General features: G+C 43.6%; 1 protein-coding gene across 3 annotated transcripts; it reads left to right on the plus strand.

Moving 5' to 3' along the window:
• Window positions 1–349: 349 nt before the first annotated feature.
• Ms4a8 (membrane spanning 4-domains A8) lies at window positions 350–19,298 on the plus strand. Of its 3 annotated transcripts, XR_005877827.1 has the most exons (8): window positions 350–491; window positions 2,321–2,522; window positions 5,925–6,047; window positions 10,424–10,483; window positions 11,260–11,391; window positions 13,865–13,978; window positions 14,616–14,789; window positions 19,155–19,298. XR_005877827.1 is itself a non-coding variant. In XM_040747401.1 (7 exons), exons 2-7 carry the CDS (start codon window positions 2,322–2,324, stop codon window positions 19,161–19,163), a joined length of 639 nt encoding a protein of 212 aa, XP_040603335.1. In that variant the 5' UTR covers window positions 350–491; window position 2,321; the 3' UTR covers window positions 19,164–19,298. The 3 variants fall into 3 exon arrangements, 2 of the variants coding, with proteins under 2 accessions (XP_040603335.1, XP_005063329.1); XM_040747401.1 differs by lacking the exon at window positions 14,616–14,789; XM_005063272.3 differs by lacking the exon at window positions 19,155–19,298 and having other exon boundaries at window positions 14,616–15,117.
• Window positions 19,299–19,727: the final 429 nt, after the last annotated feature.

Raw genomic sequence — 19,727 nt, forward strand, 5'->3', positions numbered from 1 at the left:
TTCTGGTTCCAACTTTTCTCATTGCAGTTCAATGATTTCAAATATCTAAGCACTCCAATGCCAATCAACCATTCCTCTGTGTGTTCTCCTGGGATCACTTATCTCTTTGCTGTAAAATTGATGTCATCCTACCTCTATTTCAGCTCAGTACATCAAGCCCTGAGTGTTCAAGGCATTCTTTTGTCTCCCAGAGCACCCAGCACAACCTCATCTCTCCATTCAGACACCCATGAAACCCTTGACAAATAGAACTGTATTTGACTGATTCAGTGACTCAAGCAGGAAGCAAATGTGGGTGTGGAAGCTCTGAACAGCATCAACCAGGAAGGAAGTAGAGAGGACTTTGGATCATTTACCCAACTGGACAGGCCGCAGTCATTCTCTAAAACGTACATTTTGCACAGCAGAGAGTTAGAAGCAGGAGCAGGAGAGCTTCCTTGGCACAGAGAGTTGGAAGCAGGAGCAGGAGAGCTTCCTTGGCAGCAGGCACGGTAAGGTGGGAGCACATGATCAAGTATTGGTATGGCTCAGGGACGGAGGTAAGGGGTTTGTGTCAAACGAGACGTGGGGAATGTGAGTGGATGGAAAACACTAGGAGGCTGTACTGTACTCAGTTCATTGTGTCTGCTCCAGAACTAGGATGAAAAAAGGAAAGCAAAGTTTAAAGGCATACAAACTCAGTGGGTAAAGTTTATTTCAGCCAAGACTAATGACCCAAGCTTGAGATCTAGGACCCACAGGGTGACAGGAAAGAATCAACTCCCACCAGTTATTCCCTGACCTCCAAGTGTGTGACATGTAACACACACACACACACACACACAAATAAAAGCAGATAAACAAATGAATGTTACTTCTTTAATGGCCCTAGAAAATTGAATAGGTCATTTTACACACACACACACACACACACACACACACACAGACACACACACACAAATAAAAGCAGATAAACAAATAAATGTTACTTCTTTAATGGCCCTAGAAAATTGAGCAGGTCACTTTACACACACACACACACACATAAATAAAAGCAGATAAACAAATAAATGTTACTTCTTTAATGGCCCTAGAAAATTGAACAGGTCATTTTACACACACACACACACACACACACACTTTACACTGATAATGGACTTTTCTAGAACACAAAGCCCTCCATTTTTCTAATATGTACAATACACTGGAGAAGTCCCACTCCAAGTTTCTTTTCCAAAATATAAGAGAATTGAACTCATTGTTCCCCAAGAGTCTTTCCACTGTGGCAATTAGGATCAGGTAATTCCAAAGTATGCAAACCAGGATCAAAACACTAAGAAACATGCAAACAGAGAAAAGGCACACAGCCTGTCTTCCGGGTTCACCTAAACTCTCTGGGTCTTGCTTTATTAGTCTGTGGTACTGAAGTTTAGATTGAAAGAAGTGCCTTTGTAAAATATTGGCTGCCTAGCAGGCTCAACTAGCCCTCTAAGTTTTAACAATATCTCTAAAGTGGGATTAGCAAGTATACAGGTTGAATTGCTCAAGAAAAAGTCATTCTCAGTTGGGTGTTGTTGTTGTTGTTTGGTTGCTTGGTTGGTTGGTTTTTGTTTTTTTGTTTTGTTTTGTTTTTTGTTTTGTATTTTGCTTTGGTTTTTTTGAGACCGGTTTCTCTATGTAGTCCGGCTGCCCTGGCAACTCACTCTGTAGACCAGGCGGGCCTCAAACTCACATAAATCTGCCTGCCTGTGCCTCCCGAGGGATTAAAGGTATGCACCACCACACCCAACTTCATTCTTAGTTATTTTAAAGTGTTAACTGTCCTATGTGCCCAAGCACGTGTGTGTCCCTTTATGTATGGAGGCCACAGGTCTATGTAGGGTATCTTCCTCACTTGCTCTCCATCCTATCTTTTAAACTAGCCATCAGCTAGGCCTACAGATCCCCTGTCGCTCCTGACCTGCAGGTGTACTTGGCAATAAAGTTGCTTTTATGAATTATTGTTAATAAATTTTATTGCTTACTGTGTATGGCCACACATGTGCCACTAAATGTGCTTGGAGGTCAGAGGAAAACTCTAGGGTATCAGTTCTCTTTCCACCATTTGAGTCCCAGGGATCAAACTCAGGTCATCAGGCAGCAAGTGCCTTCACCTGCTAAGTCATCTCAAGGTCCTGTGCTTGACTTTTTACAAAGGTGCTGGACATTCAAGCCCATATCCCCATGTTTGTGCAGTAAGTAGCTACTGATCAAGCTATCTCCCCAGCCTCTTGAAGTCTATTTATTGTAAATACAAGTATATAAATGATGAGTGATTCTATTGTACTTATTTTTTTATCAGAATGACTTCAGTGCCTTCACCAGGCCTCAGGGCCAATTCTGTATATGTGGTGGCACCCCCCAATGGTTATCCTGTAGTCCCAGAAAGCATGCCTCAAGTGCCTCTATATCCAAACAACCAGACTCAAATCCACGTAATTCCTGGGAACCTACCTGTTTCCGTGCCAACCCAGAAAGTCTTGAAAAATGGCAAAGTCCTAGGGGTAAGTAAAAGTTCACTTTGTGAGCCCTAGGCCATGCTACAGACAGAGGAAAGCGGAGGTTTGAGATAGATGAATAGAACTTCTAAACAAGGAACAGCAGAACAGGAAAACTCAGTTAGGAAAGTGCTCAGTAAAGTGCTGCCAAGCTGAGTACCATCCCCAGAACTCACCTTACATAAAATGGCTATGGGAAAGCACACTGTCATTCCAGAACCAGGAAGGCAAAGACAGGTAGGTCCCTGAAGCTCTCTGGCCAGCCAGCCCAGCTTACATGGTGAGTTCCAGGCTAGTGAGAGACCCTGTCTCAAAGAAAAAAATATAAATGGATCCTGGGGAATGATACCCAAGGTAGATGTCAGTCTCATCATACATATCATCACACATGCACACACATCAACACAAAAGATGCACAGTGTCCAAGGACCACATGCTCACCCTCCTGCATGAACACACACACATATAAACACACGTGTGCACACATATATACATATATGCATGCATACATACATACATACATAGGTACTTAAATACAAACAAAAAGAAAGAAAAGAAACTTCAAATAAAGTAGGTGAGGCTGGCTTAACCAAACCCAGGTCTGTTGGAAATCTCTTTATCACAAGGAGCCTCAGCATACGGCCTTGTAGTTTCTGATTTGGGCATTTAGTAGCAAAGAATTTTAAAAAATAGCCAAAAAGCAGTGATCTTGAATGTGGGTCCTTTTGCCTCTATGCATGTGCTTCCTATTGCTTAGGAAGTAAGAAAATCCAACAATGGCAAAGTTTCCCAAAAGTGGAATGAAATCCACAGTTATTAAATCAAGTCTTTGCCCAAAGTAGAAAGAAGGCAAGCAGGCTAGACCAGCAGCAATGCCTGAAATGGCACAAGGGAGCCCATTTTACTGCATAATCCATGGTGACAAGCATTGTGTCTGATCCAGAGCCCATTTCAATCCCAGCTCTCTAATCTTTCTTGGAGAAGTCTAACCCACAGAAACAGTTGACCTGAACAAGGGGGAGCTCTTGAACCCCAGATTGATGGCTGTGTGGAAAGCATGGGACTGACTCAGACCCCCTGAATGTGGGTGTCAGTGAGGAGGCCTAGGTAATCTATGGGGCCTTGGGTAGTATTTATCCCTGGCATACAAATAGACTTTGAGTGCCCATCCCACAATGAGGGATGTTCTCTCAACCTAGACTCTTGTGGGAGGGCCTAGGCCCTGCCCTGGATGAAATGACATACTCTGGAGATCCACCATGGGGGGCCTCACCCTCCCTGGGGATCGGAGTGGAGATTGTATGGGAGTCTCTGGGGGACCTGGTGTGGAGGGCAGAGAGGAGGGGAGGAAGAAGGAGCTGGGATTGACATGTGAAGCAAGCTTGTTTCTAACTTAAATTTTAAAAAAAGAAAAAGGCAACTTGCATTTTAAAAAAGCATCCAGTGATCTGTTTCTGAGACTTTAGCCTCCAAATATGCCAATATTCGCAAAAGCTGTAGTAACTATAAGTTTATTTGTTGCAGTATGGCTTGTAGAGACAGGATGGAAGCAACTGAACTATCTGTTCAAGTTTTGTTTCTGTTACTGTTGCAAAGTACTCTGATGAAAAGCAAGAGATGGGAAGAAGATGTTTGTTTGACTTACAGTTCCAGGTTGCCAGGGAAGTCAAACAGGAGTTTGAAGCAGCTTACATCCACAGCAAGAACACAGGCAAACTGACACGTCTATGCTGCCTTCTTACACTCATATAGCTTTCTCCGATCCTATATAGTTCAGGGCCCCTGTCTAGGGAATAGTGCTGCCCACGATGGACTGGATCTTCCTACATGAATGAGCAATGGAGACAATGCCCCACAGAAATTCTCACAGTCTAACCTAATCTAGACAATTCCTCATTAATACTGTCTTCCCAGGTGACTCTATGTTGTGTCAAGTTGACAGTTGAAACTAAGCAGTCGGTATACTGTCCATCAATTTAACATTGGTTAAGCCACTGTGTTGTACTTACAACAAACAGAATGTTACGGAACTATGAAGAGAATGAGGAAGCTCTTTGTGTAATGATTGGGTATTACTCTGAGATGTGTTATTAATGTAACATTAATATGAGCTTAAGGGAATACACACACACACACACACACACAAGACCGTATCTGTATTAGCTTCTTATGACTGCTATAATAAAGCACCATGAACTAATGACCAAAAACAACATAAATGCATTATCTAACGTTTCTGGAGAATATATATATCTAAACTCAAAGTCTGTCAGGGTCATACTCCCTCTGGAGGCATGAAGAAATTATCTCTTCCAGAACTTCCTCCTAGGTTCTAGTATCTCCTTGGCTTGTTGCAGCATCACTCCAATTCTTACATGGCTGTTTTGTTTTATTTTGGTTTTTGAAGTAATCCTAGATTTTCACATTTTTTTAAGTAATAACACTTGAAATATTGAATTGGAACTCACCCTATTCCAGCATGACATCAGCAACATTCCTATATTTACATAAGGTTATACACAGTCAAGGAAACTAGAACCTCAGTACATGAATTTGGTACAAAAGGACAAAATTGAATCTATGAGACAAGGAAAAAAAATGAAGGCCAAAAAGTCACATACAAGGATGCTGAACATGAGGCTGTGTATAATACAAAAGAAAACTAAAGGTCATCTTACCTGTCCAAGTTGTTACAACTGCCCCCAGAGACTCTAGGAAGTCCTCAGAGAATATTTTTTTAATATCTAATGAGTATGAAAGTGGTTCAGATAGCAAAGTGCTTGCCATGCTAGTGTAGGAACCTGAAGTGATCCAAAGTAACCATGTAAAAGCTAGGTACAAAAGCATGAGCCTATAATACCAATACTTGGGGAGGTAGAGACAAGAGGCTCCCTAGAGATTGCTGGCCAGCCATGTTAGCCAGTTGGTAAGCTCCAGATTTGGTGAGAGACTCTGTCTCAGAAAAATAAGATTAAGAATGACTGATAAAAACACCTGATGTCAATCTCTAGCTTCCATTCACACACACTCACACATCCATGCACATATGCACACACAAGAATGCACATACACATATAAACATGTACAAACACACATACACACAAAGAAAATTTAACAATGGGAGGTTGTGCTCACAATGAAGAAATAAATTAATAAAGTGCAGAGACACTGTTTCTATGTTACCAAGATAACAAGTTTGAAAAAGAACAATAAGAGGTTATAATGAAATGTAAATTCTTGCTTTCTCCAGGAGGATTTAATTATAAATAGTGTTGATTTTATTAATATGCTTCTCACATTATCTTTTAGACCAGGGAAACCAAGTGAGTAGTTAAATATAAAGAAAGTAGAAGGAAAGGCAGGATCAGGGCTTAGAGACAAAGACTTCAGCTGTGGCTCTCCTGACAGGCCATCCAGATCCTGATTGGCTTGGTGCACATTGGCATGGGCTCCATCATGTTAACCAACCTCTTCGGGTACTATGTACCTGTCTCCCTGTATGGAGGCTTCCCCTTCTGGGGAGCCATCTGGGTGAGTAGCTCTAGTCTGATACTCAGAGAAGCCTAGTCAAGCTGTTTGAGAATATGGGGGTTCTTGCTCAAATATCTTAGTTTACATAGGGATTGGGATGGACTGTAGCAAAGTACCATAGGTTGGGTAGCTCCAAACCATAGAAGTATGTTACCTCCCTGTTCTGAAGGCCAGAAATCCAAGACCAGAATGTCAGCTGGTAATCGACACTGCAGTCTCGCCTAACCTTACAGCTAGCCATCTTCCGCTGATGTCTTCCCTTTGTGCCTGTCTTGTGTCCCAACCTCATTGTTGTTGTTGTTGTTGTTGCTGCCGCTGCTGCTGGTGGTAGTTTTGTTGCTGTTATTGTTGTTGTTGTTGCTGGTGGTGGCGGTGGTGGTGTTATCCTTGGTGGTGGGAGTAGTGGGAGCGGTGGGGGTGACAGTGTTGGTGGTGGTGGTGAGGAGTGGGGATGGTGGTGGTGGTGAGGGGTGGGGGTGGTGGTGGTGAGGGGTGGGGATGACAGTGTTGGTGGTGGTGGTGAGGAGTGGGGGTGGTGGTGGTGAGGGGTGGGGGTGGTGGTGGTGAGGGGTGGGGATGACAGTGTTGATGGTGGTGGTGAGGGGTGGGGGTGGTGGTGGTGGTGAGGGGTAGGGATGATAGTGTTGGTGGTGGGGGTGAAGGGTGGGGGTGGGGGTGGTGGTGAGGGGTGGGGATGACAGTGTTGATGGTGGTGGTGGTAATGGTGGTAGTGTTTTAAATTAGTATACAAAGTAATGGTTTTATTATGGCACTTTCACTCCTATTTTGTTCCTACTTCTCTTCTCCCTGCCACCCCTCCCTTGCTCCCCTGCTCCTCTCCCACTTGACCCCTTCTTTCCCCTAATACCTCCCTGTTTTAGTTCATTTCTATTGCTTAGATAAACTACCCTGACAAAACAACATGGGGGGATAAGGATTTGCTTTAGCATATGATTCCAGGCTACAGTAAAGAAGTCGGGGTGTTGGGAACTTGAAACAGCTAGTCACATCATAGCTATAGTCAAGAACAAAGAGAAGTAAACGCACAAATGCTCACTCTACATGCTTGCTTGGGTTCAACTCAAGTTCTCAGCTCCTACACAGTCAGGAATCCCTGCCTAAGGAACGGGGCTGCCCACAGTGACTTTGGTCTCCCCCTTATCAATTAACTTAATTAAGATAATCCTCGCCAAGCATGATCACAGGCCAAACAAATGTAGACAATCCCTCAGTGAGACAGACTGTCTTCCCAGATGATCAGGTTGACAATTCATCACACTCCCCTTCTGCTTTCATAGTCAATGTATTCTGCCACTCTTATTTACCATCAACCTTATGATCTTTTTGTACCCTTTCATAACAAAACACACACACACACACACACATGCACACGCACACTACAATCTGCCTATAAGAGGAATCATGTGGTATTCATCTTTTATATTCTGGCTTATTTCACTTAACATGACAGTTTCTAGTCCACCCATGTTTATTGCTCACCTGCTCTTATAAGAATGTTAATGGCAGGGCAAATAAAACACACCTTTAATCCCAGTACTCTGGAGGTAGAAGCTGGAAGATCTCTTTGAGTTCAAGGCTAGTCTGGTCTACATAGTGAGCTCCTGATCAGTCAGGGAGACATAGTAAAACCTTACCTATAGTCACATTCTGAGGCTCTGGAGCTAGGTCTTTGAAAATATGAAACTGAGGGTCACAAATCAGCAATAGCCCTACAAAGTTGTACCCATCAAAGACCAAGATCATCAACCCAAAAAGACAGCATTTAACTCACAAAGAAAATGATGCTGGGGCTAGGCTTTCAGGCATTGTTCAAGAAACACCCAGAAGACTAAGCTCAAGAAGCACTTTTGGCTTGTTTTTTGTTTTTTTCTGTTTTTGTTTTGTTTTGTTTTGCTTTGCTTTGCTTTTGCTCAATAGTCATTAGAGTTTGTGACCCAGCAGTGGAGATGTCTAACTCGCTGTCCACAGATGGGCTCAGAGGCCATTTCAGTGGAATTTCTAGCAAGATAGCCTTGCATTCTCTTTCTGAAAAGGCCCATGCGATCTGTGACTCCACAAAAGTGCTACAGTTCTTCCTCCATGCTAGTTTATTGCCTTTGGACTCTCTCATTTTTTCCTGGTACCTCCCCAGTGCACACACACACCCTGCTCTGACCCTCTCCAGCAGCCTTTTGTTTTTCCCTCACCTACCTGTGGCTCAATACTCGTTTTCCCATAAATATCCAAACTCCAGAGTGATCTTAGAAGTCAACCAACGCCAACCTTTCCCATAAAATAATAAAACAGGTTGGCACTCTGCCATCCGCCACAGCTTCACAAGCTCACAGAGTCATAAGGATGTACCCTTTGGAGATACATCCTGTCCCTTCCTGTTCTGACACACACTCATGACTCCTCTTGTTCATGACTCATCTTCCTAGGCTGCGTGTTCCTTGAACTCTGAACTGATCCAGACTTGGAGCTGAGCCCTCTCTGCTCCCCCAATCTTCCAATGATGTCTGTGCTTGTGGATAGACCTGTGTTGAAACATCTAATATTGTCACTGCTACTCACTGGCTTTCTGTGTCATGTGAGATTCCCCTGAGTGTTTGTGAACACCAGGAGGTGTCCTGACATCCCAAATGCCCTGGTGGCCCTTCAGGTCAGAGCTTTCTTCCCTCTGTCTTTGGGCGTTTTGTTGTTGCCATTGTTTGTTGCTGTCCCTTGTCACTTTCTTAACTCCAGGTCTGTCTTTCTGCTTCCCATCTATTACTTATGCCCTCCTCCAGAGCAAAGGAACGTCTCCTTTGGCGCCTCCAGAGGACTAACAAGAACATGAAAGCCCAACCTTCTTCTCTTACTTCCTAACACATTTCTATAAGGGAAAAGCTGTGAAATTGAGACTTGTTTCTCCAATGACAGAAAAAAAATAGGACATTTTCCTTGGAAGAGAAGCAGATCAAATACATTTTCATTGTAGGTAACTATGCATCCGCCCCAAATGGGGATACAGGAAGAAGGGTAAGAGATTAAGTCTGAAGTCAAGCTACTGGGTTTGATCTCAAGCTTTGCTATTTGCTTGATGATCTTGAGTAAATTGTTTAAAATCCATAAGCCTCATTCTGCCCATATTTTCAAAGTTACTTTATTCATTTTTAAAAATTTATAAATATGTTCATATCACATTCACCCCCATTACCCTCTTTTATCCCTCTTCCCACTCCTACTGACCCCCACTTTTCCCCAACTAGTCCACCTCCTACTTTCATGGTGTTTTTTTCTTCTGACCCACCGAGTTTAAACTAGGGTTGCTTGTATGAGCATGGGTGAGGGGGCATTTACCGGAGCATGGCAACTTACTAGGGGCTACACTACTGAAGAAAATGATACATCTACACCCAGATTTTGACCATCTTTAAAAGGGAAATAACAATAGTGTTAGGTGGACTAGTACTCAGGTTTAAGAGAAACACTGCACATGGGTGGACAAAGGAAGATGTGGACAAGATTACTACTGAGTAGGGGATGATGAAAATGTTCTAGACTTAGATTATACAACTATAAATACAATAAAAAATACTGGGACTGCGCGCTTTCAGTTAATGAATGGTAAGGCATGTGAATTTCCTCTCAGCAGCACCTTTTCTTAAAGCACCTCAAGCAGAAGTCAGTAGATAGCAGATTTTATGAAATCTTAGTTGCTGTCCTCTTAGACCACCACTGTTATCACACTGGGCTAACAATAGCAGGTGACCCCTCAGCCACATCGCCTGGAGAGCACGGGTATTGGCAAGAAATTCACCCTTTGTATGATGAGACTCGCATTCACTATCTAAGCAACTGAACCCATTCAGGCATGCAACCGAGAGAGCTAATTCTGAACTCGTATCAGAACATGCGGAGGAGTCAGCACCCTCTCCCACTTCCCTCTAGAGGCCCTCACCTCATGAGTCCTAATATAAAGCCTGACAAGTATTAGATGATGAACATGTGTAAACAAACAGTAGGAAACGGGGTAATATCAGTTGAGTACTATGAACAAGACACAGTAAATATGAGGCATAAGTTATAACAATGATACCTGATATGAATGCCCACATTTTCTCAGATGAGGAAATGAAGACTTAGAGGGATTATTAATTCACCAAAGATCACTTAAATTTCAAACTAGACTTTGAAACCTATTCTGGTGAATCCTAAAGCCCTGATTATTCCATCATTGCCACTTAGCAAGTCAGCACACACATTTTCTACCATTGTAGAGCTGGGATACCCATAAGTAACTCTGTGAGAGACTGTCTGCTCTCCAAATCAGATTCCTAAGGAAGGGTGTGCTGACGCCTAACCCTTGGTAAACTCCCAATCTTGTGTACAAGTTTATCATTTCAGGATCTCTCTCAGTGGCGGCAGAAAATCAGCCTAATTCACCTTGTCTGGTAAGTCACATCCTGAGGACGTCTGTCCCACCTGGGAACCTACAGGGTCACAGTGAGGAATAAGACTGACAAGCAATCCTTTCCTTACTCTCGAACCACCAAGACCAGACCTAGGGCACTCACATGCACGCTAACTCTAGCATACAGCCAGAGACACGGACATGCACAGCTCAGAGAGGGAAGGAAAATGCTGCTACCACTGTTAAGGAGTCAGGATTGGAAGAAGGACAGAGGGAGACAGGACTACCTTACATCGGAGACCTTCACAGGAGAAGACACGAAGCTCCTGAGAACACACTACACAGAGTATGTCCATAGCATATAGAGCAGGCTTCCAGCCATTCCTGCAGGGGCCAGTAAAGGTCCCAGCACCTGCTTCACAAAGAAATCCAGAAACTAAACTCTGAAGAAACACGTGGAAAGGGTTTTTTGTGCTTCCCTAACAATGGGCCAGTATAATAGCTCTGCTTCCTTGATGAGCAGGTTGCCCAGAGTAACTGTCTCCTAGTGATCAAGATCCTACAATCAGATGAGCTCTATTGGAAAATACCCAGAAACAGAAGTAAAACATATCTAGACACACTTCCCATACATGGTCCAGATGTATAAAGTGCTTCATACCATTGAACTATGTCTTTTATAAATTATTATGATGGAAAAGATCATATGTGGTCTAACTTAACACAGTACAAATGGGGGAGGGGTGTTTGCTGAATCTGCTTGTCTCCGCTATACTCAGCTTCCTCTCCCTTCTTGACCCTGTGCGCCTTCTCCAGATGAATGGCAGTGTAGGCTTGAACATCTTCAGCGCCATCTGTTCTGCAGTGGGCGTCATACTCTTCATCACAGATATGAGTGTCTCAGGAGCAAATGTTCACCACAGTGACTACCCTTACTATGACAACTGGGTAAGTATCCACAACCAAAGATCTCTGCCTTCACTTAGCTATGTTCAGACTATGTCAGAAAGGCCCTGGCAACCGAGCCTTCCCGTTGAGCACTGGAAGAAAAGGAAGTTCTTTTAGTGTCAGGACAGGGTTTAAAGTCCTCAGCTGTAGCCCTTCACCAGCTTTTATTGTCTCTGTAAAACAGTACCTGCCTTGTAGCATTGGAAAAATTCAACATGATGATGCATAAAACACCAGATGTCAACACATTAGCAGCCCTCCACAGTCTCAGCCTTCCCACCTGCTAAGGAGACCAGGGTTCAACAAACATTTTCCCTCCTTTGAAAACTTTTAAGTTTAGTTTTTTAGACTAGTTTCCAAAGTGCTAGGTTTCATCATTACACACACCTGTCATCCTCTGTGTTCTCGATTTTTCCCTTCCCTACCCATCCCCCTCTATCTCCCACCCCCTGTAGGTTCACTTTCCTCCCCCTAGTTAATCCCAACTCTGCTTTTTATTTTTTTTTAATTTTTTCTATGTGTGTACATGTTTTGCCTACATGTTTGTCCATGTACCACGTGTATGTCCGTGCCCATGGAGGTCAAAAGAGAGCCTTGGAGCCCCTGGAACTGAAGTTATAGATAACCACCATGTGGGTGATGGGACCTGAACCCAGGCCCTCAGCAAAAGCAGCTAGAGATGTTAACCATTGAAACATCGCTCCATGCCCATCTCCTGGTGATGTTTTCCTTCCTTCCAATGGTCCCCCCTTCTAGTATTATGACACACACAAAAAAAATAAAATCTAAGTTCCACATGAAAGAAAATGTGTAGCATTAGTCTCTCTGAATCCTGCTTATTTCTTCTAACATAATGACTTAAGATTGCATCCATTTTCTTGCAAATATCAGGATGTTCACAAGATTGGCCCTATAACAGCATCATAAGGTGAGTCTAGGATTGCCAAACCCTAACAAACATTTTCTGAAGAGACAGATGGGCTTTTAGGCTTTGCAGGGCATACAGTTCCTGTCACAATACAGCAGACCTTTAGCATCCACAGAAAGTAGTACATGAACAAGCATAGCTAGACAACAGCAGGATCAACTGGGACAACTGTCACCTGCTCACCTACACTAGCAACTAGCACCGCCTGATAGAAATAGATTATGGGCTGCATATATGATTTTAAATTCCTTGCCACATTAAAATTGCAACTAATTTATATTAATTTTTCATTAGCATACACTATTAAAAGAAGAAAGTAATAACTTGGGGAGGGAGAGAAGTCTGGTGGGCACTCAGTGCCAGGTCCCAGAGGATGAAGGAGTCTAGGAAGAGTGATTATTGCACAGACACACAGACAGACAGCAGCATGGCAGAGACTTCGGGGATAGTTCATGCCCACATAGAATAGAGGGCCAGTCTTATAGGCTGAGGAGGGGAGAAGGCGGTAGCCCACAGCACAGGACTGCAGTAAAAAGAGCAGGTAGGATTTTGTATTGCCAAGAAGAAGGATTCTTGCTAATGTGGGACTTGGATATAGAGACATGAGGGTCAGGGCCACTTTTAGTTAAAGCACAGTAAGTGCCAGGTATTTTCATTTTGAGTAATGACCCTTTGAGATCCAGGTTGTGTTTTTACACTAACAAACATCTCAGTTTGGCCCTCGGCACTAATCTGGTACTCAGCAGTCACAGGAAGTTGTGATACTGAGCTCAATGGGCAGCTTTGGGCATACCCTCTCAACCTGCCAATGGACCACAGCCTCACCCAGCAGACCACGCTCTGCCCTCCCCCATCCCTTCTCTCTTCTACACTATCTATCCCCTCCATTTTCTTAGAGATTTTTCTATCAGCACATAGCATGTTTTTGTTTTTTCCATGTCATAAGGCAACTCCATCCTTCAGTTGCTGCAGATAAAACCATGAAGAAACCATGATCCCTCTTTCACCTCACAGCTGGTTTCTTAAGGAATCCAGTTGGTTCTTCTTTGGGAATGAATCCACAATCCAGCCATGATTCCCACTTTGTTTCCCATTGCAAAGTGGATCCTAGCCACTGCATCTGTCACCTCAGTCACTATAACAGTCCTCCCCTGCCCCGCCCCCGCCCCTGCCCCTGCCCCTTCCTCTGTCCCTGCCCCCCACCCCCTGCCACCCTGTCCTCCTCAAAGCTCTCTTCAGCATGGCATCCAGCCTGATCCCTTTGACATACAAGGCCATGTGTATTCTCTACTCAACCTATTTCATTAAAAAATTACCTCTGATGCAACCTTTTTTGACATTTCCTTAACTAATGACTCTCCCTCCCATAAAGGCTACTACAGTAAATGATAAATAGCCATTTTCCACCCACACTTTAGCCTCACAAAGACCTGGGACACATTTGCACCCATAAGGCTAAGGGGGAGAGGCTTTGCCAAGGACACACAGATTGTCCATTGCAGAGTCTTGTCAAAGTCCTAGCCCTCATATTTCTTCTGATTCTAGAATACAGGTATGGCTATTTCTGGTGTGCTGCTCATCTTCTGCCTCTTGGAGTTCTGTATTGCCAGTGTGTCTTCCCACTTTGGATGCCAAGTGACCTGCTGTCAGCAAAACAATGTGAGTCCTTTGTGGGTGGAAATATACCCCAAGATGATGGAAAACTACCAGGGTCTCTGTGAATTTTGTTCCTACTAAAGAGGATGAAGTGGAAAAATAATCTATAAGTGTTGGTGTTTGTCTTTAATTTACCTTTATTCCTGGGAGACCTTAGTCTACTTTCTGCTGTTATCAGTAGGTTGGGTAATTTATAAATAAAGAGGTTTCCTTGCCTCTCAAACCTAGTGGCTGGAGTATCTAAACAGCACACATCCCCCCCCCCCCGTAAATAGGTGAAGGTTTTAAGGACGTTTTAAGAAGTTGTCCTGGAGAACTTCTGAGCAGAGGCTTTCTCTGGGTTATAACAGCAGAGAAGGAAAAAGAATAGTGGCCTGACTGAGAAATGTTCAAGCATGTGGGGTAGCCTTGCTTTATTGCAACATCCTCTCATGAAACCTAGCTCTCTCCCTGAGTCAAGAATAAACCCATTCATGAAAGTAGTAATCACAGCCCAATCACGATCCCCCAGACTTCGCCTATTACAAATCCCACCAGCTGAGCCACACCATGCTGAAGTGTTGTCTTCCAGCAATGAACCTCCAGAGGATTCCTCTAGAATTAGTGAAGTGTGCATCTGCTGTGTGCCTTTGTCTTTCAGGTGGATGTGGTCATTCCAAATGTCTATGCAACAAACACAGTGGTCTTCCCAGGACCATCGAACCCAATACCAAGTTATTCCAGTGTAGTTCAAGACTCCGGATAAGTGAAGCTAAAGATTCTAGAAGAATCTTTTCACTGAGACCAACTGATGTCCTCCCCTGCCTAGGCTCCTGTAAGCTAGGTCCTTCCTTTCCTGACAAACTTGGGGAAATGTCTCTCTTACTGCTTATACTGTGGATTTGTGCTCCAATTCACCCTGGCAAGCCCTGCTGGCTCTCTGCTAGAGCAATGTGGGTGACTGAAATGGATTTCAACAAAGATGTCCTCTCAAGACCCATGCATTTGTATGGTGGTCAGATCTCTACATCAGCCTTGGTGTACACACATCTATGTACTCCCTGCCTAAGGGAGTTTTCATAATAGAGAAATAGCTACCTCATCACTGAAACGCCCCTCTGTCAGTCGTTTGATCATTTAATAAAAATGTACCATCAGAAGTACCCAAAACTCTATTCATGGCAGACATGAACATGCTATGGCTCTTGACCTCATGGATATGCAAACTGCTGGCCTGAGAAGGAAAAAAATCTCTGTTTTTGCTAATCTAGAGCAGTATGCAGGGGGAAACATGGAGATGGATGTGGCTTACTGTCGGTGATGTAAGAAGGAGTGAAGAGGCATAGAACCGGGAGACCTCTAGAGAGGGTCAACCCCTAAATTGCTGATGTCTTTGTACACTGGCACCACTGAGGTGCGTAAATTGAGTTTTAATATATGACTTTTGGGGGCACACAAATATTCAGCCTATAAGGCAGATTGTGTAAAGTGTGCTGACATGATTTCAGAGATCATGTATAAGAAACCAACATGTAAGTTGGGGGTGTCAGTTTCCAGCAATGAGGGCTGGGATCAGCAATATTAAAAGATGACTTGTCAGAATTGCAAGTGGAGTGGGAGGGACTACAGCATCTGCTGCTGCTAAACACCCACAGACCACAGCACACCCCCAGAGCAAAGAAGGCTCTGGCCCAAAATGGCAACAGTGCTAAGATTGAAAAATAAACCTTATCTTTTTTACAAAAACAACAATAATTATCTCAAAGGGCCAAGAAAGACTAGTTCTTCCAAACACACAACTATGCAGAGCCAGGCACCAAAAACAAACTATTAAAACAGAACAGATAGGAGAATCTACACTTCTTCAGTTGGGCCACATGAAAGACATACACAAACCTGATGAGGTCCAGGAGGCACCACCCCAAAATGCAGCAGAAGGCACTTGAGAAAAACCTGTAAGCGAGAAGGTCACTCCCAGCTTCCCTTATTCGTCCCCGTGAATATGGAGAAGCTCACTCAAGGGCCCTGTCCACTCCTAGAGGAAAGGCATCCTGCTGTCTAAGACACAGGGAAGACATTAGGCACACAGGTCATGTGAGGCTCACCTGTTCATCACCTTTGATCATCCTTTTTATTCTTTTCAGACGTTATTTGATTTTCTTTTATATGTATGGGGTGTTTTGCCTTCATTTATGTGTGTGCAGCAATGCATGTAGTGCCTGCGGATTCCACAAGAGGGCATCAGAATCCCCTAGAACTGGAGCTATAGCTGGTTAGAAGCCACCACATGGCTTCTGGGAACTGATCCTAAATTCTCTGGGAGAGCAGCCAGTGCTTACCCCCAGATCAATTTTTTTAGTCCAGTTCGTGACTATCCACATCTTCAACAAACCAACCACAACTGCTCCCATCATCTTGTCTTTGCCTCCCTACAAAGGTCAACAGAAAAATCATAGTTAGTAGATACATATGCTTTTCTCTTGTTCTGTCTTTCATTTCAGAGGCTTCATCCATGAACCTAGTGATGGGAGAAGGAAAGATAATTCTTCTCCTACCAATGGATAAAATTTTTATTTTGGAAAATAACGATTTTTTTCATTAAAGATGTTTATCTGTGCTGACATGAAATATACAGTTTTTTTTTCTTCTTTCTTTCTTTCTTTCTTTTTTTTTTTTTTTTTTTTTTTTTTTTTTTGGTTTTTACGAGACAGGGTTTCTCTGTATTGTTTCGGAGGCTATAGGTCCAGCCCGGCCTCAAACTCACAGAGATCCGCCTGCCTCTCTCTGCCTCCCGAGTGCTGGGATTAAAGGCGTGCGCCACCAACGCCTGGCGAAATGTACAGTTTTAATTCAACAACTAACAAGCACATCTTAGATGTCTCTGTTTTATTTACTAAGTGGTAAATATCAACAGATGGAATCCTCATAAGCTCTTTCAGAGTCTTTCGTTGATTTCCTACAATGCAAGATGTCCAGAGTTCCCAGAGTTTAAATACACTCATCTGCCGTGTTATCCCTACCCTGGTGTTTAAATACATTCATCTGCCATGTTATCCCTGTCCTAGAGTTAATATACACTCATCTGTCATGCCATTCCTATCTATGACAGCTCTACTAACCAAAGAATGAGTCTCCATTCTGGAGCCTCCCAACGCTGTCTAAATACCCTTCACTCCTCCTCCTCCAGTCAGACTCAGCAGCTCCTGAGTAAAACCCACGAGACTTAGTCATTTGCTTACTCCTTACACAACCACCATGCAAATGGCAACCAGGTCCCACTCCTAAGTGCTTGAAGGCTGGTGAGATGATAACATGTATGGTAACTGTGGTTCAAGGACACAGGACATGTCAAAGACACTCAGGACAGAATATGTGGAGGGAACAAGATTATGAGAAATGCATCCTCCCCTGATCCAGTGACTGTCCAGAGTGTAGAGTGGAAGTGAAAGCTAACTGCTCTCCCTAATCACATGGGAAGAATGTGGAAAGCAACTCTGCAGAGTCACCACTGAGACTGGAAGTGGGAAAACAAGGGAAGTCAAGAAAAAAAGCCACACGCACGCAAGGAGACCAGGTTACTGAGAAGAGAGAGGCTGTCCAGTTCTCTGTGACAGAATCAGGCAAGGGACCAGGATCTGTGTTGAGTGACAACTCTGTTAACCTGCCACCTGCAAACTTGGTTACCTCCACCTGTATTAGTTTTTTTCCCTATTGCACTGAAGAGAAATTATGACCAAATAATTTTTTTAAAAAAAAGCATTTAATTTGGGGGATCACAATTTCAATGAGTTACAGTCTATGATTATCATAGTGGGGAGCATGGCAAAAAGCAGGCAGATTGTACTAGAGCAGTAGTTAAGAGTCTACATCCAAATTCATAAGTTGGAGGCAGAGAGGAGTGAGAGAGAGAGACAGAGAGAGACAGAGACAGAGACAGAGAGGAATGCTGAGGCTTTTAAAACCACAAAATCCACCTTCAGTGACCCATCTCCTCCAACAAGGACACACCTCTTAATCCTTTCCGAACAGTTCCACCAACCAGGGACCAAGGGTTCAAATACATGAGTTGTGGGGATCACTCTCACTCAATCCACCACACCCTATGGACAGTTATGCTTTGCTGGGTAAAACTTTAGGAAAATCAGGAAGTAAATCTCCAAAGCCAAATAAAAAAAATGAAGATATGAATCTCTAATTTTTTATTTATGAATAAATAAAAGGCAGAATTACAATTTTGGACCCACTTGCACGGCCCAGGATAGCCTAGGATGGTGGCAATAGATTTTATGAGGATAGAGAAGTCTATCCCAGTTCTAGTGGGGGGTGGGGGGGGGGAGATCACTGGAATTTCTGTTACTTTCCTCAAGTGGGTGAGCTCAAAGAAACAAGTACAGACAAATACAATGGAAATCTGTTGTTGTCATGGTAGCCCCAGAGCCCTGATTAGCCTCTAGGAAAACAAGCGCATTTAAAGACAGAGCAGGGTGTCCCAGTGATTCTTAGAACCGGAGGCTGTGGCCCAAGGGCTTCTCCTTTGTTCCCCTGGGAAACACAATGACCTAAAAGTTGAAAAACTGTCCACAGGAACATTGACCATTGATACCATCTGCAGGCAGGTAGGAGCCTGAAAGTTCCTGGCAGAGTCAACAGACCAACCTCCATTGTCATTTACAACTTTGAGACATCATGGGGAACAAAAGCTACAGACAGTATCTTCCACCCCAGGTGTCCCCTTCTCTGCCCTGTAAAACCCCCAAGTCCCCCATGCCTCAGTGCACAACCTCCACACCTGTACAGCTTGCCCTCCATGGTTCTGATTAAAGGACAGTCTGCCTCTGCAAAGGGTTGCCCTGCTTCCTTTCAGTCACGTCACCTCCATCGGTCCCAATCTAACATGCTAGATGAATGTGCCAGCAGTGATTGCTACCCTGTCACAAACACTCTATGAGCTTTCTAGGGCAACAATAACCAAGTGGCACAAACAGGATACCTTATTAAATGGATCGTCCCTCAGTTCTGGAGACTAGGAGCCTGAGTTCAGGGTGTCACCAAGGCTGGGTCCTTCCGAGGACTGTGAGAAGAGTCTCCTCTAGGCTTCTCCTAACCTCTGACTTGGGGCAGTATCTAGTATGTTCGAGCATTACTCCAATTCCCACCTGCATGTTTAAATGGTGTGCCCTCCCTATGTTCACCTCTGCAGGTTCTCTAACTGCGACTCACAATGAAAACACAGGTGATGCACATCTAAGAATAAGCCTGAAGCCGTAACCTAGAAAGCCTGGAAGAATATCCACAGATACATGTACTCATGTTATTTGAACAATAAATAGGTATTTGGTGTAAAGCATTGAAATATGTCTGTTTATTCCCATAGTCAAATATGAAGCAATTGCCTAAGGCAGCACTGAACTGTTTTCCAAACAAGAAATTCCCTAGATGGGAAATGGCTACTTGAGGATGTGTTTGGGAATTTTCCTGTTTGCTTATGAAATAAGCTAACTAATTACACAAACTGCACTCAGACTGGGGATTTTTTTTTGGTCCACGTTAGCTTAACAAATAATTGTCCCAAAGCAGTTCATAAGGAAAATGAAAGTGACATCCTCAAACTTTATATAGAAACCCAAGGAGAAGACCAGAAGGCATCTGGCAGTCAACCAAGGTTGCAAGATATCTTCTGAAAGTACCTCTTTATAAGGGGAAATCAACAGTGGGTGAGTTGACCCATGGAGGGACTCAACCCAGTTTACTGGTCTTGGGGAGAATGAGTGTC

The sequence above is a fragment of the Mesocricetus auratus genome, unplaced genomic scaffold, assembly GCF_017639785.1.
Source record: "Mesocricetus auratus isolate SY011 unplaced genomic scaffold, BCM_Maur_2.0 Super-Scaffold_4256, whole genome shotgun sequence".
In the NCBI taxonomy this organism is placed as follows: Eukaryota; Metazoa; Chordata; class Mammalia; order Rodentia; family Cricetidae; genus Mesocricetus; species Mesocricetus auratus.

Bases quoted from the DNA above. Each gene is read 5' to 3' on its own strand.
- Ms4a8 (XM_005063272.3), top strand. From the start codon at position 2,322: ATGACTTCAGTGCCTTCACCAGGCCTCAGGGCCAATTCTGTATATGTG. The intron at 2,523-5,924 runs GTAAGTAAAAGT...CTCTCCTGACAG, and splicing joins AAAATGGCAAAGTCCTAGGG to GCCATCCAGATCCTGATTGG. The intron at 10,484-11,259 runs GTAAGTCACATC...CGCCTTCTCCAG, and splicing joins AGCCTAATTCACCTTGTCTG to ATGAATGGCAGTGTAGGCTT.